Below are 21,883 nucleotides of genomic sequence, written 5' to 3' on the forward strand. Positions count from 1 at the left end.
ATGTGTCCCGCCCCTGACCCATAGTAGTTGTTTCAAAACAGCAGCCACTGATACTAAGAACCAGGCATCACGCTGAGTGCTTGTCACTCACCATCTCATTTAACACTCACAATAACTGGGACTATTACTAACCCCATTTCACAGGTGAGGAAACTGAGGCACAGAGAAGTTAAGAAACTCAGTGTCGGTTGCACAACCAGCAGAGCTGCGATTCAAATCACACAGCCAGACCTCAGGGCCTGGCTCTTAACCTCCATGCCATATTACATCGCGAGCACCTTGCTTTTGGTAAAAGCAGCAGAACAGCAGCAAAGAGATTGGGAAGTGGGAGTGGGGGAGGGGGGCCATCTGTCAGCCCAATAATCCATCATCACCTCCGCAGAGGGAGCCCCCTCTAGGTATCCCCCCTTGGATCCAGGACCCAGGGGCAGGGGTGTTGGCAGAAAGGAAAGTTGAAAATTCCTAACATTGAAGGTGACTGCCCCCAAGGAGTGGAATGGAGGGAGACGGCTCCAGCAAATCAGGGACCTGTTTTAATCAAAGACCCTTGTCCACGGAATGCTGTTTTGGTCCTTTCCTGCCCCAACAATATGGCCTAGCAGGAGCCTTGGGGGCCTGCTATAAAATGCCCAGCCTAGGTGGATATGTCACAGGCCTGAATGCTGCTCCTGGGGCCCAGGCTCATGGGGGGAGGAGGCTCCAAGGACAAAAAGGGGATTGGAAACCCAGTACTGTCCCCCTGCCCACCCCTGCCAAGCCCTGATCCTCCTTCAAGGGCCAGCTGGAGCCTCACCTCCTCCTAGAGCCCTTTCCTGGCCCCAGTGCACGGGAACCACTTCTGCTCTGCGCTGCAGTGACTCTTCCATCTGTATCAGCACTGCGCCCCTGGTAACGGACCTACATCATTGACCAGCTCCTGCTGACGTGTGTGTCTACACTCGAGGAACATTGAGGCAGCATGACTCCAGCCGGCCTGGACTGGACATCAGCTCTGTGTGCTGTGTGAGAATGGGCAGGTTACTTAACCTCTCTGAGCCTCTGTTTGCTACTGAAATAGGAATAATAATTCTAGCCTCATGAGATCAGTGTGGGGATTAAATAAAAAGGCATGTGTGAACTGCGGGGCGCAGGGCAGACCCTGGAGAAAGGTGAATTTGCCAGAGTGCAAGATTGTCCTTTCTTGTAATGAAATGAACTGCCCCGGGGTGCACCCCAGGCTCTGAGCCCAGCTGAAAGAGCCCAAATCTTCTCGAAGTTACCCTGAAAGATACTGGCTGTGTCTTTAGCAACTCCAGAGGGAGCACCCCCTCCCTCGCCCCTGACCTCCCCCAGGGTGGAGTCAACCCACAGACATTGAAAACAACAGGGAGAGGCCTCTGGGTGCTGTGGAAAGATGCAGGATTTGCTGCGTGATTTGGGGCCTGGCCCTGGCCCTCTCTGGGTGTATGTAAACCAGTGGGGGGTGGGGGAGACCCAACCCATAGAATGAAAAGAAGAGCCCTGCACGGGGTGTCTGGAGGTGTGGGTTCTGGTCCTAGCTCTCCCCTCTCCTGACCTCAGTTTCCTCATCTGTACAATGGGGAAGTCCTCTTTGGACTGCCCTTATTCACCCTCCGTGTCAGCAGGTCAAAAGCCCCAGCACTAATTCACCGTGTCTATCGGTTCTCTCCAGACTCCTCCCCCTTTTGCCACACCCCAAGCTCAGACCCTTATAACTTCCTGTCTGGACCTCCCCGTCTGCCTCAGGTTGACAGTTTAAATCCCTGAAGGACAGCTCTGAGTCTATCATTCCTTGGCTCTAACACCCCCTGCAACTCCACATTGCTGCAGGATCACAGCTGAGCCCCTGGCCTTGGCTTTCAAGACCTCCCCAGCTTGACCCCAGCTCACCCATCCTTCCCCCCGGCTCTCTCCTGCACTGTGTGCCCCAAACTACAGCCACATTGGCCTCCTTGGAACGCGGTCCCTGGTGGCGTTCTAGGAGCCCCCGAGACCAGTGTCCTCTGCCCTGCCAGCTACTTAGGGAGTCGTGAGGACAGTAACTAAATAGCACTTTTCTGGGGTGTGTTATGTGCCAGGCATGGTGCCAAGCACTTTTTATGCATCATATCGTTTAGCTACCTTGCAAAGCAGCCATTATTACTCCCATTTTTAAAATGAGGAAACTGAGGCTGAACAGTTAAGCGACTTGCCGAAAATCACACATTTAATAGGTAGTGACGCTAGAATTTATTTATTTCTTTATTTTAATTTTTTTGGCCGCACTGTACAGCTTGCGGGATCTTAGTTCCCGGACGAGGGACTGAACCCGGGCCCACAGCAGTGAAAGCACTGGGTCCTAACCACTGGACCGCCAGGGAATTCCCAATGACACTAGAATTTAGACCCAGGCTGCCAAGCTCTCAACCCTGTACTGTCTGATTCGGGTGTGTTCTGCCCTCAGGAGCTGTCACCGTTACACCCACCACCGGGGTGGGGACTGGTGCCGCCCTCTCCCAATGCAGGTCCCACCTCAAGGCCAAGGTGTTGGTGAAGGACCAGTTCCAGGCGCAATGAGTGTGTGCGTCAGTTTGAAGAGGGAGAATAAAGATGCCAGTTGCTGGGTGCCCCTGGAATCTTCTGGAGACTCCCAGCCAACTCAGATTATTTAGCAAAGCTTGGGGGTAAGGGGATGGTAGAGAAAAAGAGCATCTAAGCATTAACTGGAGCCCCCTGGGTGTGGCGTTGTGGAGGACAAGAGTGGCTGAGAAAGCCATGCATCCAGAGGGCACTAGCAGAGCCCACTATGTGCCAGGGCTGGGTGGGGCACAAGAGACACAGCCAGGACACACAAGGGATACGGCTTGCGGTCTGGAGACAGAAATCAGGGCCCTCGTGAAGGCAGCACATGCTGGAAGATGCCAGGGGCACCAGGGACATCCATAGTGTGGCGTACTGTATCAGAACTAAGAGGGCCTGCAGAGCTCCACAAACCTACCCATTATACAGATGGGGAAACTGAGGCCCAGAGAGGGTCAGTCGCCAAAGGGCCAGAAAGGCAGGTGGATTTCCCCTGGACTCCAATCAAGTCAAAAGCATGTCGGGACAGCTCTATGATGACCCACGCTGTGCTGGCCGCCAAGAAGGGGTAAGGAGGAGGGAAGGCGTGGGCCAGCCAAGAGCTCCATGGGGGAGGCAGCGTCTGTGCCACGAAGCATGGGAGGAGGATGGTGATAATGAGCACAAGTTATTTCTATCATTAACATGTTTGGAGGGCTCACTCTACGCCAGGCTGCCATCCCATTTTATTCTCACTACCTTTTGAGGTGCTGTTATTATCTCTCCATTTTTCAGATGAGGAGACTGAGGTTCAGAGAGGGACAGTAACTTATTCAAAGCCACGTGGCAAGTATGTGGATTGGAGGAATCCAAGACCCTAATGGGGAATCAGGGAATGGTGTTGACCAAGGCGCTCCAATGAGGAAGGAATGATGGAGTCCCCCTGCTTAGTGGGGGCTATTAGTCCAGATGGATGATCTTCTCTGAAGACTAAAATCTGAAGAAGGAGCCCTGGATGGAAAGTCAGAAGTCTTGGCTTCTGGTTCAGCTCCGCCCCAACCTGAAGGCTGCCCTCAGACAAGTGGCTTCCATTCTCTGGGCCTCAGTCTCCCCACCTGTAAAATGGACTCAGTGCTTCTTAACATTTCAGGGGCAAGGATCCTTTTCAGATTCTGATGAAAGCCCTGGACACTAATGCACACGCCTACAAATGCAGCCATGCGCCCAGATCCAGGATGACACAAGGCTCAGTCCGTGACCCTTGAGATGTCCTGGGCTGGATGATCTCCGCGGTCCCCTCTAGCCTTGACATCACCTAAGAAGGGCAAGTGGGTGAGGCTAGGGCACTGGCTGCCCTGAGAACAAACGTCCAGGAACACCAAGGCCCTGCAGTTCTCCTTCAGGGCTGCACCCAGAGCACATGCCCCACGGTGGCCCAGGCTGAACACACTGCCATCCTCATGGCCCAGTCCAGGGCCTGAGGTCCCCATGATCACACCTGTGTGGCTACTGGTTGCCAAGGTGATGGAGAACCATGACAGACTTATGCAAAGTTCATGGGGCAGGGGCGAGCCATGGAAATGGGGGCCCGGGAGATGCTGCCCATTTGCCTTACATCTGCTTCCCTGGGTGCTTACAGAAAGGAACTGGCCATGTTTGCTCTAGGCTGGAGGGGGCTGCCCTGAACTTCCTTCCTCCCCCTGCCATGGTGGTTGGAGGGGCCTGGAGCGCAGGGGGGAGCCCCCAAGAGGGGCATGACCCCAGGGACTGGGGGTTGCATCGGCTCCTCTCCCCTACCCCACCTTTGTACATCCTCTGTTTGCTTCTCTGCCCCTCCCCCCCCCATTTCCCCTGTCTCTTTCCTACCAGTACTGCCTCCTCCAGGACAAAACTGGGCAGCTGGAAACCTAGTTCCAATCCAGCTGAGGGTAGAGCAGGGGTAGGCAGGCAGGGCTTCCCCAAGGAGGGTCTGGGAGCTGCACAGCCCCTGAGCCAGCTGGCTTGGTTCAGAGACACCTTGGAAGAGGGCACAGGGGAGGCCTCAGAGCTGGTTATCAGAGGACCCAGCCTCACTGGTCACCCCTCTGAGATGTCAGAAGTGTAGTGGGTAGGGTGACCCCTAGAAGCTGGGGAACTAGGGGTCAGCTAAGGCCTGAAGGAGGGACTCTGCTGTGGTTGGGACACCTTCTTGAGTCCAGAGATCCACTCAAGCCAGCTGTGTCTCATTCAGAAAAAGATCTGAAGATTCCAAATGACCACAAGCCCAATAAGAGCCAAAAAGGTGATAGTGGCTAAAGGGAGCATAAAGGGCTGGGATGGGGAAGGGGGCTGGTCCTGTTCTGTGGGGCTCTGGAGGGCCCCGCCTGCACCACCGGACAGGGGCCAACCAGCAGGCCCTGACTCCACTCAGCTTCCTCGCCTGTAAAATGCACACAGGCACCTCAAACAAGGGTGATTAAATGGGATGGATACATCAAGCACCTACTTAATAAATGATAGTGAATATTACGTTACAGCGTTGATGGCTTTTGCCCTAGTATGGAACTGGCATGGGACCCTCGATTCTAGGCCCAGTAAAGGGCTAGGGTCTATGATTCTGTATGACTCTCCTTCCTAAGACTCAGATCTCTCCACAAGCCTCACTCTCCTTCCGACAACACCTGCCCGGATGCACCTCACCAAGCAGGTGCCCAGCAGAACATCAGCTCCCTCGTTTCTCCCAGGCCTCTGTGTGCTAAATGCTCGGGAGGCTGAGGAGTACCTGCCGGGCACCTGGGGCCTGGAGGGAGGGCATGGCAGAGCCCCAGAACAGAAAGCTCATGTACCCCGGCACCTAGGGTCATATGGTACCCGCTCCACCATCCAGGGTAGCTGTCAACAACCCGGGGGAGGGGGACAAGGCTGGCTATGTCTGGAGCCAGTGTCAGCCATACCTACTCCCATCCACCTGCTGGATGGCTCCCACCCAGAAGCTGCTGCATTCCTTCGAGGGACCAGGACAAGGGGGTGCTGGTATAGCCAGCTCTTGCCCCTGTACCTGTCCCTTACTGAACAAGTCTCCCTGAGGCTCCCTAAGCCTCAGTTTCCTCATCTGTGAAATGGGGCCAAGATAATAGTACCTCCCTCCCAGGCTGGTGTGGTCCAAGCTAATTAGCAGGAGCACCTGCCCATGGATAGGTGCTCAGGGAAGCCCAGCTTCATCTCCTTCCTGGGCACAGGCATCCAGGATGAGGGTATTGAGAGGGTGGGTGAAGGTAAGTTCTCATTCACTGAGCATCTCACTCTGTGCAGGGCACGGGACCTGGCACTTTGCTCTAAAACATGTCATTCGATCCCCAGCTCCCACAGAAACGTCAACTCTGAGATTGGGGAGGCCAAGGCACAGGTAAGAGGGGTTAAGGCAGGACATCAGGGCTGTGCTCAGTGCCCAGGCAGGCAGACATGAGGAACAGAAACCCAGGCAGTCATCTCCTACTGGTACACTGGTTACTTCACCCATGTGTGCCTCAGTCTCCTCATCTGTAAAATGGGACTAATGGAATGTACCTTCAGGGGTTGCGGTGAGAATCCGACGGTGTGACGTTTAAAGCATTTAGCACAATGCCTGGCACACAGCCTGCGTTCAAGTAATGGTGACTCTTACTATTTCCTACGCCACCTCTAGACAGAGGACCTACAGGAACTTTGATGACGAATGTGTCGGTAGGGGAATTAATGAAAATGAAGGCGTGACTCTGTGAAGAGCGTGGGTCTGCACCCTGATGCTTCCTCTTGCCCCCCAGGAGCTCCAGGTCTGCCTGGTGACCGGGGCACAGGTGGCCCCTCATTTCCTTAGCGTGCACACCCCACTGGCGGCACCGCGGTGGCAGGGACATCCAGCCTCAGTCAAATGGTTCACGCTCCAGCCCAGACCTGCGGCGGGGCCCCCGGCCACAGCAGGGAAATGAAGAGGCTCCTTGGGCCACCGTGGACATGGGGACTTACTGCGGTGACCATGCAAAGAGGCCTCGGGCACCCGGGTGGGCACTGGGCCTTCGGGAGCCACCAGCCCCAAGCCTGGGGGACAAGGGAGGGCAGACAGAACGGAGTGAACGATAGCTTGGAGCCACCCCCTGACCTCGTTCAGTGGAGTCAGAGGCACCAGGGTAAAATGACGCTGGTAGAGGCATAGCTGGGAGTCGGGGACCTGATGGAGCAGGTGGTGAGGAGCATGGGCTGTGGCACCCACAGCCCTGGGTTCTAACCCGGCCCTTTACTAACCAGCTATGTGACCTTGGGCTCATCATTCTACCTCTGACCTCCACTCGCCCTTCCATAGAATGCTGTAATAGTTACCTGGTAAGGTCAATGTCAAGGCTCTGAGACTAGGTAGGTAAAACACTTGGCCAGTCATCAGCCAACTAACTCTGCGGCTGTCTCAGTGTGACCTTGAGTAAGTCACTCCATTCAGCAAGGTTAACAAGGTCTATGTATCCCCCTACGACAAAAGGCAGTTGCCTCCCTTCCCTTCCGTGAGCTCCAGCCAGAGCACTCTGGGTGCTGCCCTTTGTCCCTGACTCAAGCCCCCTTTGGCACAAATCAGTAGCAGCTCCTGGGTGAGCCAGGGCAGGGGCTCTGCCCGGGGTTGAGTCCCCTCCCCTTCCCACAGCTCTGAGATCCTCCAGCCAACAGCCCTAAGCAATGGACCCTCGGACAGGGTGGTGTCTGTGTGGTTTAGGACCAGCTCTGTTTACATTATCTGTGGGTGGAGACAGGTCAGGACACACGTGTCTTCCCCTCCAAGTCAGCTGGCCCAGGTGGGTTTGGACCCACGGATTCCAGGCTCAAGCTAACTGGCCACGGTTGCTCCCTGCCATGTCACCTGGCCAACTGAGCAGATCTTTGCGAGCCACGTGTGGACATCTGGCCATGTGGAAGAGAGAGAATGGGTTTTGGAATCAGACAGACCTGGGTTTCCACCCCACTGAGAGCATACCCTCGCAAGTCCCTTCATATTTCTACACCCCAGTACCCTCATCTGCAAAATGGGAGCACAGCAGTACTTCCTTCATAAGACTTGTGAGTGAAAAAAACATATGCATACTCTTTGGCACGTGTATGACTCAGGGTTCTGAAGAGAAGCGGAGCCTCTATGAGGCGTAGAGAGAGACAGATACAGGGAGAGAGATTTATTGTAAGAAAGTAGCTCACGTGATCATGGAGGCTGGTAAGTTCAGAATTTGTAGCGCCGGCCAGCAGGCCAGAGACGCAGGAAGTTGCAGTTGAGTCCAAAGGCAGCCACTGGCAGATTCCTTCTTGCCTGGGGGAGACCGGCCTTTGTTCTGTTAAGGCCTTCAACTGATTGGATATGGCCCACTCACATTGTGGAGGGTCATCTGCTTTCCTCAAAGTCCACTGATTTAAATGTTAATCTCATCCAGAAAAACACCTCCATGGAAACATCCAGAATAATGCTTAAGTAGATACCTGGGCACCACAGCCCAGCCAACTTGACCCATAAACTTAACTATCACAGCACATAACAGTGGTTGTTATAACAATGGGTAAATGGGTAACATTGTTGAATCATGAATTACCTAGCTGGCATTGCTCTGAGCACTTATATGAATTAACTCATTGAATTCTCAAGACAACCTGTGTGCATGTGAGTGCACACACGTGCATGGGTGTGTGTGTGTGTGTGTGTGTGTGTGTGTGTGTGGTTATTTCCATCTAAGACACGAAGAGACAGAGGGTCAGAGAGATTGCACAACTTTTTGGAGCCGGGATTTGAACCCAGGCCCTCCGGCACCAGAGTTCCTGCCACCCACAGCAGGGATTCCGGCCATCAGTGTTCACCCCTCCTTCCATCACACCAAGGACGCTGCCCTCCCGACACCTAATGACACACTGGCAACTCCATCGGACGTAGAAGGTGATCAGTCCCCACCAACCCCACCAGGAAGACCACCGACTTGGTTAGGTAAGAGGCATTTTATTAGGTGGCATCAGGCAGATCCTATTGCCACCTCACAGTGTAGAACCAGTAGAATCAGGAACACCTCCGGCCCCCGCCGCCTGACCTGGCCCCTTGTGGGAAACAACCCAGGCAGCATCAGGACCCACCCCTGACCGGGGGCCAAGGTGTGTGACCGTGCACTTGGGGAATGGCCATTCCAGCCCCACGGGGGCCCCATGCCAGCTGTGCTTGAGGAGGGCCCAGCCCTTTCGGGGCCCCCTAAAAACTGTGCTCCAAAGTCACCACTTCTCATTCCCTGGCCACCCAGAATCTACCCAGGATGCATTTGCAAGTGTCTACCGATTGGCTGCGTCAAGGAACAGGCCTCCTAGGGGCCAGTCCACACAGAGCCACTAACATGCAAAGGAGGGATGATTCTAGAGGCAAGCCTCAGCCCGGGCTGGACGGGGACCCAAGGAGAGGTCTCAGGGTGCTGGGGAAGGTGGGAGCAACATGTACCCGGGCCTGTTCAACCACAGCCAGTGGGTGCTGAGCTCCTGCAGGAAACCCCAGGCTCTAGAGGCAGGACCCGAGAGCTAAGGGAAGCAGCAGGAAGGGCCCCCCAAAGTCTGCCAATCTCACAGCCCAAACAGGAAGGACTAGCACATCCCACACCTTGGCAGGTGGCCTGCAGCAGTCCCCCCAGACCCCCAAATGGAGATAGCCAGGAATCCGTGGGTCTCAGGTGAGCTCAGGCACTCTGGAGCAAGGCACACGGGGTCTAAGGCATTTGGTTGGGCACAGGTACCTGCTGGTACAGACGTATCTGGGCAAAGTGCTAGTGAACCGCCCGGACTAAAGAGGGCAAGGCCAGCTGGTGCCCCCATGCCCTGCAGCCACGACTTGCCAGCCCTGTAGGCCATTGTGGCCACACGTAATCCTGGAGACCCGGAGAAGCCGGGGCCAAGGCCGGGGCCTCTGTGGGTAGTGAGGTTTGCCAGGGGCCCCAGAGCTGCCTCCTTTTCCTCCACGGATCCGTGAGCTACTCTACCACCATTCCTCAGGTCCCTGAGCCACTGGGCCACAGTGTAGAGGAAAGGGAAGGGGACAGATGGAGAACCAGCAGGGCACCAAGGTCACACCTACCAGATGGAATTTCTAGGACAGCCGATGGGGTCAAGGGTGGCGGCCTTGTTCTCCCCACAGCATGATCTCAAACCAGAGCCCGGCATCTGACTCCAAGGGTGGGTAAGGCCAGTGGCGGGCAGGGGGCAGGCCTCGGCCCTAGAAAGGGGGTCGTCCCGTGGGGAGCAGGGTGGAGGGCCTGGGGTGGGGTCAGTGCACTGAGGTCAGTCGTTTGGACAGACAGACGAGTGGACGGCAGAGGCGCCGCGCAGGGCTCACTGCATGTACGGGTAGCGCCAATCCCCCAGAGGCTTGTGGGTCTCCTTGATGACCTGGGGTGACGTCCACCGCAGGATGTAGTGGGGCCCTCCTGGCTTGTCATTAGTTCCTGTGGAAAAGACAGCTCTGTTTATCTCCAAAAAGATACAACGGCTCTGGGCAGAGGGAAAAGGAGTGGGGAGGAGCTGATGGAATAAATGGGGCAACAGCACAGGCAGCAAATTGCCAAACCAACCCTAACACAGTCACAGCGGCCAGGGTTTCCCGAGCGCATCTGTGCGGAGGGCACTCAGCCGGAGGTCGAGCAAGGCAGGAGCCGGCGAGCAGGCAGGACGCCCATGCTCCCCAGGTCCCTGCACACCACCTGCAAGAGGTGTCCGGGAGGCAGGGGAGCACCGTGGAGGGCACTGGACTGGGAGTCGGGAGACCTGGTGTCCGGCCCTTGGGAACTCTGGCAAGTCACCGCCCCTCGCCGACCCTCAGTTTCCTTATTTGTAAACAGGAGGGGGATGGACTACGGTGGCCTGGAGTATGACAGTAAAAGGTGTGGGCGCTGGGACCCAAATCCCAGCTCCACCACTCTCTAGCCATGTGCCCTTGGGCAAGTCACTTCACCTCCCTGGGCCTCAGTTTCCCCCTCTATAAAATGGGAAGAAGAATGGCAGCACCTGAGCTCAGGAGGCTGTTGGCAGGACTCTGAGTTAGCACAGGGCTGGCCCACAGTGCTCAGTAAATGGTGCTACTGCTGTTCCTCTTAACACCCTTGAGATGAAGGACCGAGGGTCTCCCGCCAGGAACTCGGCCCCCCTCTGGAAAGGGGGACCCACTCACCAGAGGTTCGGGCCCCCCCGAAGGGCTGCTGGCCCACCACTGAGCCAGTGGACTTGTCGTTGATGTAGAAGTTGCCGGCAGCGTTCCTCAGCATCTCTGTGGCCTCCCGGACAACATCCCTACAAGGCAGGGCAGCGGTAAGAGGGCGGCCAGCTCACCCTCGTTCCAGACCCAGGGCCAACCTCCAACACCCCCGTCCCAGCCCACATGGGCCACCCTGGTGAGCATGAGGCCAGCCGCCAGCTCTGGGCTCTTGACAGGCTCCCGGGAGCCTCTGAGGCTCAGCCCCCTCCTCTGAAAAGGGGGTTAGCACGCCTCCCTCGCAGGGCATCTGTGAGGGCTGGATGAGGGTCAGGCTGTATGCACTCGAGGGAGTGGCCCATCTCGGTCCAATTTTCCTGCCCTTGGGAGCTGGGGAACCTCCAGACCCCCAGCCTGCCCCTCAGGTTCCAATCCCACCTCCATTCTTAAAGGCAGACACAGGGAGACAAGCAGTACCACGGAGAAAGGAAAGGGCAAAGCCTCAGGTTTAGTGCAGACACGGGGAGACAAGCAGTACCACGGAGAAAGGAAAGGGCAAAGCCTCAGGTTTAGCCTCAGGTTTAGTGCAGACACGGGGAGACAAGCACTACCACGGAGAAAGGAAAGGGCAAAGCCTCAGGTTTAGTGACCCGGTGCTCAAGTTGGAATCCTGCCTCTGCCAGACAAGCAGTGCACCTGGGCCCGAGCCTCTGTCTTCCACTCTGCAGCCCCATCAGACCCGGGGAGCAGGTCAAAGGCACTGATTCCCCGGCCCCACCCCTAGACACCCACATTCAGCAGCCAACAGTGGGGCCCCGGAATCTGCATCTTAACAAAGAGCCCACTGCCTGTGTCTACCTGCCGGTCAGGGCGGAGGTGAGGAGAATGGAGAGAAGCAAGGGCAGCATTATTACTAGGATCAGCGCCCAGGAGGGCAGTCTCCGGGGACAGCAGGGTCCCGTGGGGACAGGACACCGGGACTAGAGTGGAGGGGCTGCGGCCACTCACTTATCCTGGGCAAATACTGCCCCCGTGAGGCCATAGCTCGTGGTGCTGTCGACCAGCCTCAGCGTCTCTTTGTACTTGTCATCCGGGTAGACGTACACGGTCAGCACAGGCCCGAAGATCTCCTGGGAGAGAAGCCCCAGGGTCAGGCCCCACCTGGACCAACACCCCGAGGCCTCCATCTCCCTGCTGTGGCCTCCGCCTCTCCCCACCCCCTCCTCAGCCCCTGCAGGACGCGCCAGGCGCTGCCTCCCGCTGGGTGACCTCGGGGATGGCTTCCACCCGGCCCACCCCACCCCAGCCTGGCAGAAGATCCAAGGGGTCTCTGGCCTCCCTGCCAGCCAGACCCACACCCAGAGCCAAGGGCCCAGGCCCTTGGAAAGGAGAGACTTCTGGCAACAGCCGGCCCAGGAACTGCGCGATGGTATCACCGTCCCCTCTGCCATCGAGGGGCTGGAGGAAGACCCCCACCCCTGCACTGTCCTCCTGGGCAAGCGCCCTGACCTCTCGGAGCCTCAGTTTCTCATCTGTAAAATGGGAACGATATGCCCACCTCATCTCTGTCGAATGCCCGGCCCACAGTTAAGAGTCTACAAGTGTCAGCCACTGAGATGGCCGCAGGGGCCTCGGTGGCTGTGGACAGCGCAAGTGCCATGACACCAGCCCGGGTCAGCAGTGTCGAAGACAGAGCACTGGATTTGGGGTCAGGAGGCCCGAGCTCAGGGCCTGGCTCTGCTCTCACCGGGTGTGAGACGGTCCCCTTGTAGGGCCTCGCTTTCCACATCTGTGAGATGGGATGACGCCCCGTGAAGCACCAGGACCCTGTGCGTGTGCCATGCTCGGGGGAGAGGTTGCCTCCTCCCGGCCCCGGGCCGCCCGTCCCGTCACCTCCTTCATGATGGGATCCTGGGGGTCCTTGCTCTCGATGATGCAGGGCTCCACGAAGTAGCCCACGGAGTCGTCACACTGGCCCCCGGCCAGGACGGTGAGGCTGGGCGAGGAGTGGGCGTGCTCCAGCCACTTCCTGATGCGGCTGAAGGACTGGGGGGGTGGGGGGGGGTAGGGGGCGTCAAGGGCTGGCTGGAGGCCATTCCCAGCAGCAGCCCCCTGACACACTCACCCCAAACACCTGTCCCTGAAGGGCCCAAATTCTGAAGTGGGGGGAGGCGGGGGAGGGGGCCCTGACAGCAAAAGTCGGGGCCTGGCTGAGCCAGGGCAGAGACAAGCGCAGATGTGCACGCTTGTGTGTGTGTCTGTATGTGTGTGTTAGAACTACAAACATCACAAACACACATATAAACGTATGGCCATGAATTTTTAGGTTTACGTACGTAGGCACACATATGCCTGCATTACATGGATGTTTGTTATGTGTATGTGCTTGGGCATGCAGACCCACAGCGTGCCTATATACACGTATGAACCTGTACACAAATGTTTCTGTATAGGACATGTGTGCATGCAGGTGTGCGTGTGTTTACGTGGGTGAATCTACAGGCATGCTCCCGCTCAGAGATCTAAATGAACGTGTTCACGGCTGTGCATGTACGTGCGTGTTCCGGTTGATGCACGCGGTGTGCAGGCCTATGTGTATGTGTGCGTGTGAACACAGGCACTTAAAGGGGGCTTGTCGAGCCTGGGGCAGGGTGTGCAGGAGGCGAGTTGCCCTCGGGAACGGATGCCTCTGCCCTTTTCAGAGCTGGCAGGGGTGGTGCGTGGCTATCAGGCTGCCCTGCTCGAAGCAGCAGGTCTGGGTCGCCCCTATAGCTGTCCCTACCCCTCCGACCCAGTCCAGGCACGGGACCCCGGGAACGGCCTGCTTCCTGCTCATACCTTGGCATCAATCACGGCGGAGAAGAAGCTCCCAAAATCCTCTGCAGGCTGGAAGCAAGGGAGGCATGGGAGGAGACAGAGTCGGAGACAAAGGGAGCGCCCTCCCCGCACACACCCCCCAGCCTCCAATCCCATCAGCCCCCCGCTGGGCCGTGGCGGGGAGGCCTGCGCCACTCACGTTGCCCACTTTGATCCTGCTGCGCTCCTCCAGCAGCCGCCCTTTGATCTGCGGCCACAGCGAGCGGGGCACGTAGAGGCGAGAGCAGGCCGAGCACTTCTGGCCGCCGTACTCGAAGGCTGAGCGCAGGGTCCCGCTCACCACGCTGTCCACGTCGGCCGAGCGGTGAACAAAGTGGAAGTTCTTCCCGCCACACTCTTCAGGGGTGGGGCGGGGGGGTGGAGGAGCATGAGTAGGGGGTGGGCTCCCCAGGCCAGCCCAGGGGCCCAACGCACTGCCTCCACCCGTCCGCAGGGCCCTGCGACCAGCCCCAGTACTGGGAGGACAAGGGCATGAGAAGGCAGAGTCGGAGCCCGACAACCTCCCAGAAACCGATCAGCCAGGCCTGTCCTCCCACCCTACAGATGAGAAAACGGAGGCCCAGGCAAGGGCGAAGGGCACCAGGCGGCATCAGGACCAGCTCGCCCATCTCACAGATGAGAAAACTGAGCCCTGGGGGTGCTGCCCAACATAAAGGCAGAGGAAGGACCAGAACCCAAGGCTCCCCAAAGCTGGTCCGCTCCCTGCAGTGGGCACGGCTTCCTTTGAGCCTTCCCCTGACCCCCACCCAGCGAGAGGAGAGGGGGCCACCCCAGGTCCACGGCCAGGGCTGGCCCCTCTTCCTGATCCACGGTGGGGACACCCCTCCTCGATCTCCTTGGCATGAGGGAGCCTCGGCAGATCACTCCACCCTCCGGGCCTCGGTTTCCTCACTCAGTTAAACATCAGCTAACAGCAGCTCATGTTACAAAGCACTAACTGCCAGACTCAGGTCAAAGCACTTTGAGCTCCATCTCACTGAAGCCTCACAGCAACCTCCCATTATTATCCCATTTTAAAGACAAGAAAACTGAGGCACAGAGAGATTAAAGTCTCATACTCAAGGGGGGAAGTGGTAGAGTAAGTAGCGGTCTCTCTCCCTCAGGGAGATGGTGGGAAGGAGACAGAACAGAAAACCATGGAGAGCTCACACAAGGGACTCACTGTCCCCCATCTCATGAAGGCTGGACTGGGGCACACTGGGGAACTGGAAATTGGAGATGCAACAGCTGGCCCTGAGGAGCGTCACCTGCCCTGACACCCCCATCACAGCTCCCACCAGCTTAAGAGGCAAACTATTATATATAGGATGGATAAACAATAAGGTCCTACTGTGTAGCACAAGGAACTAGATTCAATATCCTGTGATAAATCATAATAGAAAAGAATATGAAAAAGAAAATATGTATGTATAACTGAATCACTTTGCTGTACAGTGGAAATTAACCCAGTATTATAAAATCAACTATACTTCAGTAAAATTTTACAAAGTTCCCACCCGCTCAGGCGTGGGGTCCAGTCTCCCCGTGACCCCCCCCTTCACCCCCAGGAGCAAGAACGCTGAACCACCAGCTCCAGCTCTGCCATTACTGCACTGTGTGACCCTGGACAGCCCTCCCTCTCGAGAGGTCTCAGCATTTTCCCGGAGTGTGTTCCATGAAAAACATGGTCCAGGGGGTCCTCTGTCAAAACAGGGTTGTGTAGTCCAAAGAGTTTGGGAAACAATGCACATCAGCCTTTGCTCTTGAAGGTAAGCAATGCATATATTAGTGCATTAAAGGCTCTGAGAAGTCCTGCAGGTGAGGAATCCGTTTTACTTTAAACACAGTGCACGCCAAATGACCTTGACCATGAAACTGTTTCTTTATGGGAAAATTATTATTTTGACAAGACCTGGCCCTGCTGACCTCTCAGCCCCATCTCCTGCCACCCCCCCTCCCTCCCTTCCCCAGCTACACTGGCCTTGTCTCTTCAAACACAAGCTCATTCCCACCTCATGGCCTCTGCATTTGCCATTTCCTCGGCCTAGATCTGGGCTGTGCAACAGGGTAACCACCAGCCACACGCGGCTATTTAAGTTCAAATTAATTAAAATTAAATGAAACAAAACCTTCACTTCCTCTGCCATGCCAGCCACGTTTCAAGTGCCCTGCGGCCACACGTGGCGAGTGGCTATACTATTGGACAGCACAGATACAGCCCATGTCCATTACTACAGAAAGTTCTACTGGACAGTACGGGTGCCCAAGATGGTCCATCCTCCGGACCTTTGCGAAGCTGGTTTCTTTTCATTGCTCAGGTTTCAGCGCAAACGTTCCCTCCCTGAAGAGGCTCCCCACCCCACCAGCCACCCTAAGTCACAGTCACCCACCACGCCCAGCCCTTGAGCGTCCCTGCCTGTCACCTCTTTGCCCTCCTTTAATTATCCACAGCCCTTCTCACTCCCTGACATCTTTTATCTAGTTGTTTACTGTCTGCCTCCCGCTGTTGGAATAGAGGTTCGTTAACGGCTGGGTCTCTGGGTCTCATCATCCTTTGCATCCCCAGTGTCCAAAAAGTGCCTATGAACATACTTAATAATTTACTTGCTGAATGATGGATGGATAGATGAATGAATGAATGAAAGAAAAAATGCACACTCTGAGGCATAAATGCTCTGTATAAGTGCCAGAGCAGGGGCTCCACCCTGAAGGAGCTCTCTGCGCCTGCAGGGCCGCCCCACCTCTGGGGGCATCACCTCCGCCTCCTCCTCTTTCATGGCGGCCAGGGCAGGGAGGGGTCCCTAGGGCTGTAGGGCAGGGCACGGGGAGAGGGGCCCTTACCTCCGGCCAGGCGTGGGAAGGTGTGGAACCGGTCCAGGTTCTGGGCCACCTGCCTCCACAGGTGTTTGAAGGTGCTAAAACCAGAGGACAGGGCAGTGACTAGGGAGCCGGGCTCAGGCTCCTGAGAGGGTGAGGGGCCTGGGGGGTAGGGAGCAGGCCCTACCAGAGGAAGAGGCTGGAAAGCCCAGGGAGGAGCGCTAGGGTCAGCAGCCCCGCAGGAGGCGGGCAGGGGTCACAGCGGTGGTGGTGGTGGTGATGGTGATGGGGAACTGAGTAGGTGGTAGCAGCTGGAAATGGGCTGCACTCCGGGCCTACAAGGAGGGAGCAAGGGGAGGCCTGGTGGCAAGACAGTGCAGAGAAGGGCCAGGCTTTGAGGCCCGGGGATGCCGGGTTCGAGTCCCGACTCAGGCATACACGGTTGTGTGATCTTGCGCCCATCGCTTAACCTCTCTGAGCCTCAAATTCTGTGCCACATCTGGGAACTGGAAAGAACAATTCCACCTGGCAGGGCTGTTTTGTGAGGCTCTAATGTGAGTCAAGTGCTTAGGACAGTGCTGGGTATGCTATGGGTGCCTGATGGGGGACAGGCACCACCGTGGTCTGCGAGGGGCACCACGAGCTCACGCCCAGGCTCCAGAGAACCTAGGAGGGTCCTGGGAGAGGCAGCTCAGGCCCCTACCTCCTCCCTGGGCTCCAAGTGTGACCAACCTCAGCGCCACAAAACAATAAAAATGCTAATCACCAGGGAGCTGGCGACACAGTAGCTAATACTAATTTATGACTTTCCTACCTTTAAGCCCGCTGCGCATCAGAGCATGGCAAATGGGGGCCAGGCCCGCTCCGCCCGCTAACAGGCAGAGACCCATGCGGCCCGTGGCTGGCAGAGCGGGCCTTTTGGAAAACAGCCCTCCTCAGCAATTCTAACGCTGCCATCGCCACCCGGCAAACCTTAGCAGGGGTTGTTGTTGCAGGGGAGCCTGAGGCCAGGCAGAGAGGGCGAGAAGCCACCGCAGGTGTCCCTAGGACACCTGGAAGGCCCGGAGTGCAGACCCCAACATCTCCACCCAGATGACCCATGGGGACCTCAAACTCAAAGTGACCAGCGTGTGATTCATCTTCTCCCCAAGGCTCCCAGGTGCCCAGCAGTCTGGGTTGCCCGCCTCGGTGAACGATGCCCACCTCCTGCCCCGAGCCTGGATGTTCCCACTGAACCCCCCGACCTTGACCCCACGGACAGGCGATCGAGCCTCCCGCTACTGCCTCACTTGAATCAGCCCACCTCTCCCCGTTCCCACGGCTCCAACCGAGTTTAGGCGCCCGCCATCCCTCCCCGGACGTGACACCTCCTAACCCGTCTCCTGCTTCCACCCACTGGAGACTTGTGCTCCGAGTAGCCAGAGCGATCATCTAGATCAGAGGCTGCACACGCAGGGGCCCGGAGGGGCCGGACAGAGAATGAGTGAGGCCGTCCAGGTAGGCAGAGACCCAGGGCCTGTCAGGACGGGGGGAACCAGAGACCTCCCGCCCGCCTCCAGCCAATGGTGCCACATGGAAATGCAGGCCCAGTGGGACCAGGTTCTTAAAAGAGGCCCAATATTTGGATTTTTACATGAAACTGTCCCAATGGTACAAGGTTGGTCCACCCCTATTAGGAGTCAAAGAACACAAAGCCACTTGCCAGGGCCCACTGGAGAGCTACCATCTGCAATCCCTGCTTGAAACAAAAGAAGCCTGATTAAGCCACGCCCCCTGCATGTAACTTTCCGTGGCTGCCATCATCCTCAGGATAAAGTCCAGACACCTTAGCAGGCTCATGGGGCCTTATAGTCACAAAGACTAAATCCCCCAAGAGGTAGGACCTTGTCCACTCCACATGTTCACTGCCCAATCTTAGCACCGGCAGAGCCTGGTACACATGGGGGCTCAATCAACACCAGCTGAGTGAGTGAGTGAGTGAATGAGCAGCTGTGATTGAACCATGTCCTGCCCCCACCCTCTGACCCTCGGCCCCCAGCTCCACACTCCAGCCCCACGGGACCACGTCCACCACCCAGAGCCCAACAGCTTCAGCCTTATGCCTCTGCATATGCTGTTCCCCCTCCTAGAACGTTCTCCTCCACCTCTGCCTGGCCTACTCGTCTGCTTAGATGCCACCTCCTCCAGGAAGCCTTCCTGACTCTCCTCCTCCAATTTATCCCAAGCTCCCTTGTGCCCTTTCCAGGGACAGTGGTGGCATCGAAATCCATATCACCAAACACCTGTAGGCCGCTTCCAGCCTGTCACACACCTTCTTGTCCATTAACTAGTTTGGCCTTCACGATTACTCTGCAAGGTATGAATCATGACTACTGTCATATAGGTGAAGAAACAGGCTCAGAGAGGTGAAGTGGCTCACCCAGGGCCACACAGCACCTGACCTCTGGGCTCACAGCCCCAGCTCCCGGACAGAGGTCACGAGGCCTGGTGAGCGTCCCCAGGCCACCCTGCCCATCCCACCTCGGGGACTTACGGCACGCTGCCTGTGAAGTTGATGCCACACAGGTGCTCCGAGCTGGTGACAGTGTCCCCAAACGTGGGCCCGTCAGCTGGCACAAACTGGATGATGTTGGGGGGCAGACCGGCCTCCCGGAGGATGCGATAGACGGCATAGCTGGCCAGCATGGCAGTGTCACTGGGCTTCCACAGGACCACGTTGCCCTGCCCGGGAGGCACGGTGATGACTCATGAGGTCAGGGGCCACCAGCCCCAACTCCCACCCTACCCTGAAGCATGGTCATCCCTCACCTGGAGCCACCAGGACCCCATGCAGGCCAGGATGTCCCCTACCCAACCCCATTCCTACAGGTGCCCAGGTGCTGCACCCCAGGCCCTAGAAGCCCTTGTCAGTGAGCTCACACCCTGCCCTGTCTGCTCCCACATTCTGGCTATGAAAGGCTCCCTTCCTCCGGAAGTCTGTGCCCACCGGTCCTGCCAGCACCCCTCGGGCAGGTCTGTTCTGGGTGTTTCCAACTCGCTGGGTGCTCACGGGGCGAGGCTGGGCAAGTGCTCACAGGGCTCTGTCTGCACGTGTCCTGGACGAGGGCACGTGGGTGCCAGGTGTGTGTGCATCTGTCTGAGTGCAGATGCACGAGGATGGCCCTGTGCACGAGCACCCTTCCAGATCACCCAGCTGCCCCTGACAGCTGTCAGCCCTCCTCCTGCTGCGCCCTGAGCCACCCAGGACCTCTGAGGGTAGGGCTGCATCTCCCCCATCGATTGGGAGCCGATGGCCACCTTCACCCTGATAACGAGTGGAGCCCATCGACTTCGAGACCACCTGCCCAGAGACAGACCAAGCCCAAATCCGTACCTGTTCCGTCATTTGCTAGCCTTGCAACCCTGAAAAATAAGTCACCAGGCACAGAGCAAGCACTCAAAGGTGAGCTATAAGTATCATCGTTAGTAGCAGCCCCTATATAACGCTAAGCCTGCACTGGGCCAGACCTGCCTGGCGTTAGATGCGTCACAAGCATGGTCTCATTTGCTCCTCATGACCCTGTAATGTAAGCTTTTCTTTTACTTCCACTTTGTAGATGAGGAAACTGCCTCAGAGGAGGGCTGGGACTTGCCTGGGGTCCCCCAGACAGAGTGGGGCAAAGCTGGGACCCAGACCAGCCTCTGACCCCCAAGCCTTTTCCACAGCCCCCAGCTGCCTCCACTTTCTGTGCTTCTCCCTGCGACTAGGGTTGGGACCCCAGGGGCTCTGACGTGGCCTCCTGTCTGTTGACAGGGGAGTGATGACCCGTTCCCACCACGCCCGCCTGCTGCCCACAGCTCACCATCAAGGCCGGCGCCCCCGCCAGGTTGCCGCCGATCGCAGTGAAGTTAAAGGGGGAGATGGCTGCCACGAAGCCCTGGGGAGGGAGGAGGTGGTGAGGCCAAGCCCAGGGCTTCCAGCAGCCCCTAACGCCCCCTCCACCACCGGGGAGTACCTCCAGCCCCCGGTACACCACGCTGTTGGTGCTGGGCGGCACGCTGATGGGCTGCTCCCCCTCCAGCTCCACGGCAAACTTGGCGTTGAATCGGAAGAAGTCAATGAGTTCGGCCGCGGCATCGATCTCTGCTTGGATCACCGTCTTCCCCTGTGAGGCGGGAGGGCCAGGGGGTCAGTGGTGGAGGACGTGCCTCCCAATAGCCCTCTTCTGACACTGGACCCTGAGCCCATGGTGACACTGGGTTGCAGGTGCATTTGGGCCAAGAACCAGGAGACCTGAGGACTGTAAACATTTCCTTAGACTGTCTGATCCTCCTGACGGCGAACGTGAGCCGTGGGGAAGGGACTCTGGGCAGCAAGAATCGGGCTTTCTCGGATCGGGCGGCCCCTCCTTGGGTCACTGGCAGCTGCTCACTCTGCTCAGGACGCACAGCAGGGGAAGCTGAGCTAGGATGCACTGCCTCCTGCTCTGCGTGGCCACCATGCTTCCTACAAGCTCCTGAGTCTTAAGGCAAATAAAGAGGCACCTTCACCTGGTCTTGGAGTGTGTGCGCCTCTTCCTGCCCAGGTGTGGCTCACCTGGGACACTCTGGAGCCGGACACCCACCCCAGGGGCTCTGCTGAATCAGGAGACACTTAGCCGGGTGTGGAGCTGTCATACCAGCTCCGTGCAGCAGAGGGCGCTCTCACTACATGATGGCGAACCGGAAGAGCGCTGGGGTGACCCAAACCCCCTAAGGCGAAACTAACCCTCTCTCAACTGCTAATGCCACTCCCTGGCTCAACATGCATTCAACTCAAAAAACATCTATCAGGCACTTCTGTGATTCCAGGAAGACACGGTGCAAGATGCAGAAAGAGAACACTAACATGTGATTACAATGCCCAAAAAACTTGTAAAGGGGAAACAAACACAAAGGAAGTCATTACACCCCGATGGAATCTGAGCTATAACCGACAGAGGAACAGCATGTTGGGGAAGGGGGGCGGGCACAGAGGTAGGACAGATCGTTATGGACTAAGAAGGTTCTAGAAGCCTCACAGAGGAGGTGCTATCTGGGCTAGACCTTGACAGTTAAGAGTTCATGAGGCAGAGAAGACAGGGAGCATTCCAGGCAGGGGACCCGGGGCAGAGGCAGGAGATGGGATGTTTGAGGTGTCCAGGAGCCTTGCTAGGTCCAGGCTGGTGACACATGGGCGGGATGGCCTGGCAGGAAAGGGCAGAGCGGCTGGTGAGCTGGACAGAGGTGGGAATGGAAGCGCTCTGGGGGCTGGCTTAGGACTTGGGACGTGACCCTCAGCCAGAGAGAGAGATCTCGGTGGTTCATAAGGCTAGAGTGACCTGCTGGAGGTGTCACAGAAACCGCTCTAAGGGCTGCAGAGGTCTGATGGAGCCTGGAGGACCGTGTAGGGCAACTGTCAGTCCAGGCAAAGCACGACAAGGGCCTGGTCCAGGGCGGGGACAGAAGTGGATGGGAGGG

At 57.3% G+C, this 21,883-nt stretch overlaps 1 protein-coding gene across 1 annotated transcript in view; it reads right to left on the reverse strand.

Annotated features, from left to right (window-relative positions):
- Nucleotides 1-8,492: 8,492 nt before the first annotated feature.
- Nucleotides 8,493-21,883, reverse strand: part of ALDH4A1 (aldehyde dehydrogenase 4 family member A1) — a 31,397-nt gene continuing 18,006 nt past the window's right edge. Inside the window, exons 6-15 of the mRNA XM_036868844.1 lie at nt 20,401-20,550; nt 20,248-20,322; nt 18,939-19,126; nt 16,430-16,503; nt 13,749-13,945; nt 13,571-13,618; nt 12,626-12,778; nt 11,741-11,862; nt 10,712-10,830; nt 8,493-9,989 (exon numbers count right to left, since the gene is read on the reverse strand). Of these exons, the coding sequence (XP_036724739.1) occupies nt 9,877-9,989; nt 10,712-10,830; nt 11,741-11,862; nt 12,626-12,778; nt 13,571-13,618; nt 13,749-13,945; nt 16,430-16,503; nt 18,939-19,126; nt 20,248-20,322; nt 20,401-20,550 (1,239 nt within the window). The 3' untranslated portion in view covers nt 8,493-9,876. The remainder of the gene's footprint in view (nt 9,990-10,711; nt 10,831-11,740; nt 11,863-12,625; nt 12,779-13,570; nt 13,619-13,748; nt 13,946-16,429; nt 16,504-18,938; nt 19,127-20,247; nt 20,323-20,400; nt 20,551-21,883) is intronic.

This window comes from Balaenoptera musculus, chromosome 1 (genome assembly GCF_009873245.2).
Source record: "Balaenoptera musculus isolate JJ_BM4_2016_0621 chromosome 1, mBalMus1.pri.v3, whole genome shotgun sequence".
Taxonomy (NCBI): Eukaryota; Metazoa; Chordata; class Mammalia; order Artiodactyla; family Balaenopteridae; genus Balaenoptera; species Balaenoptera musculus.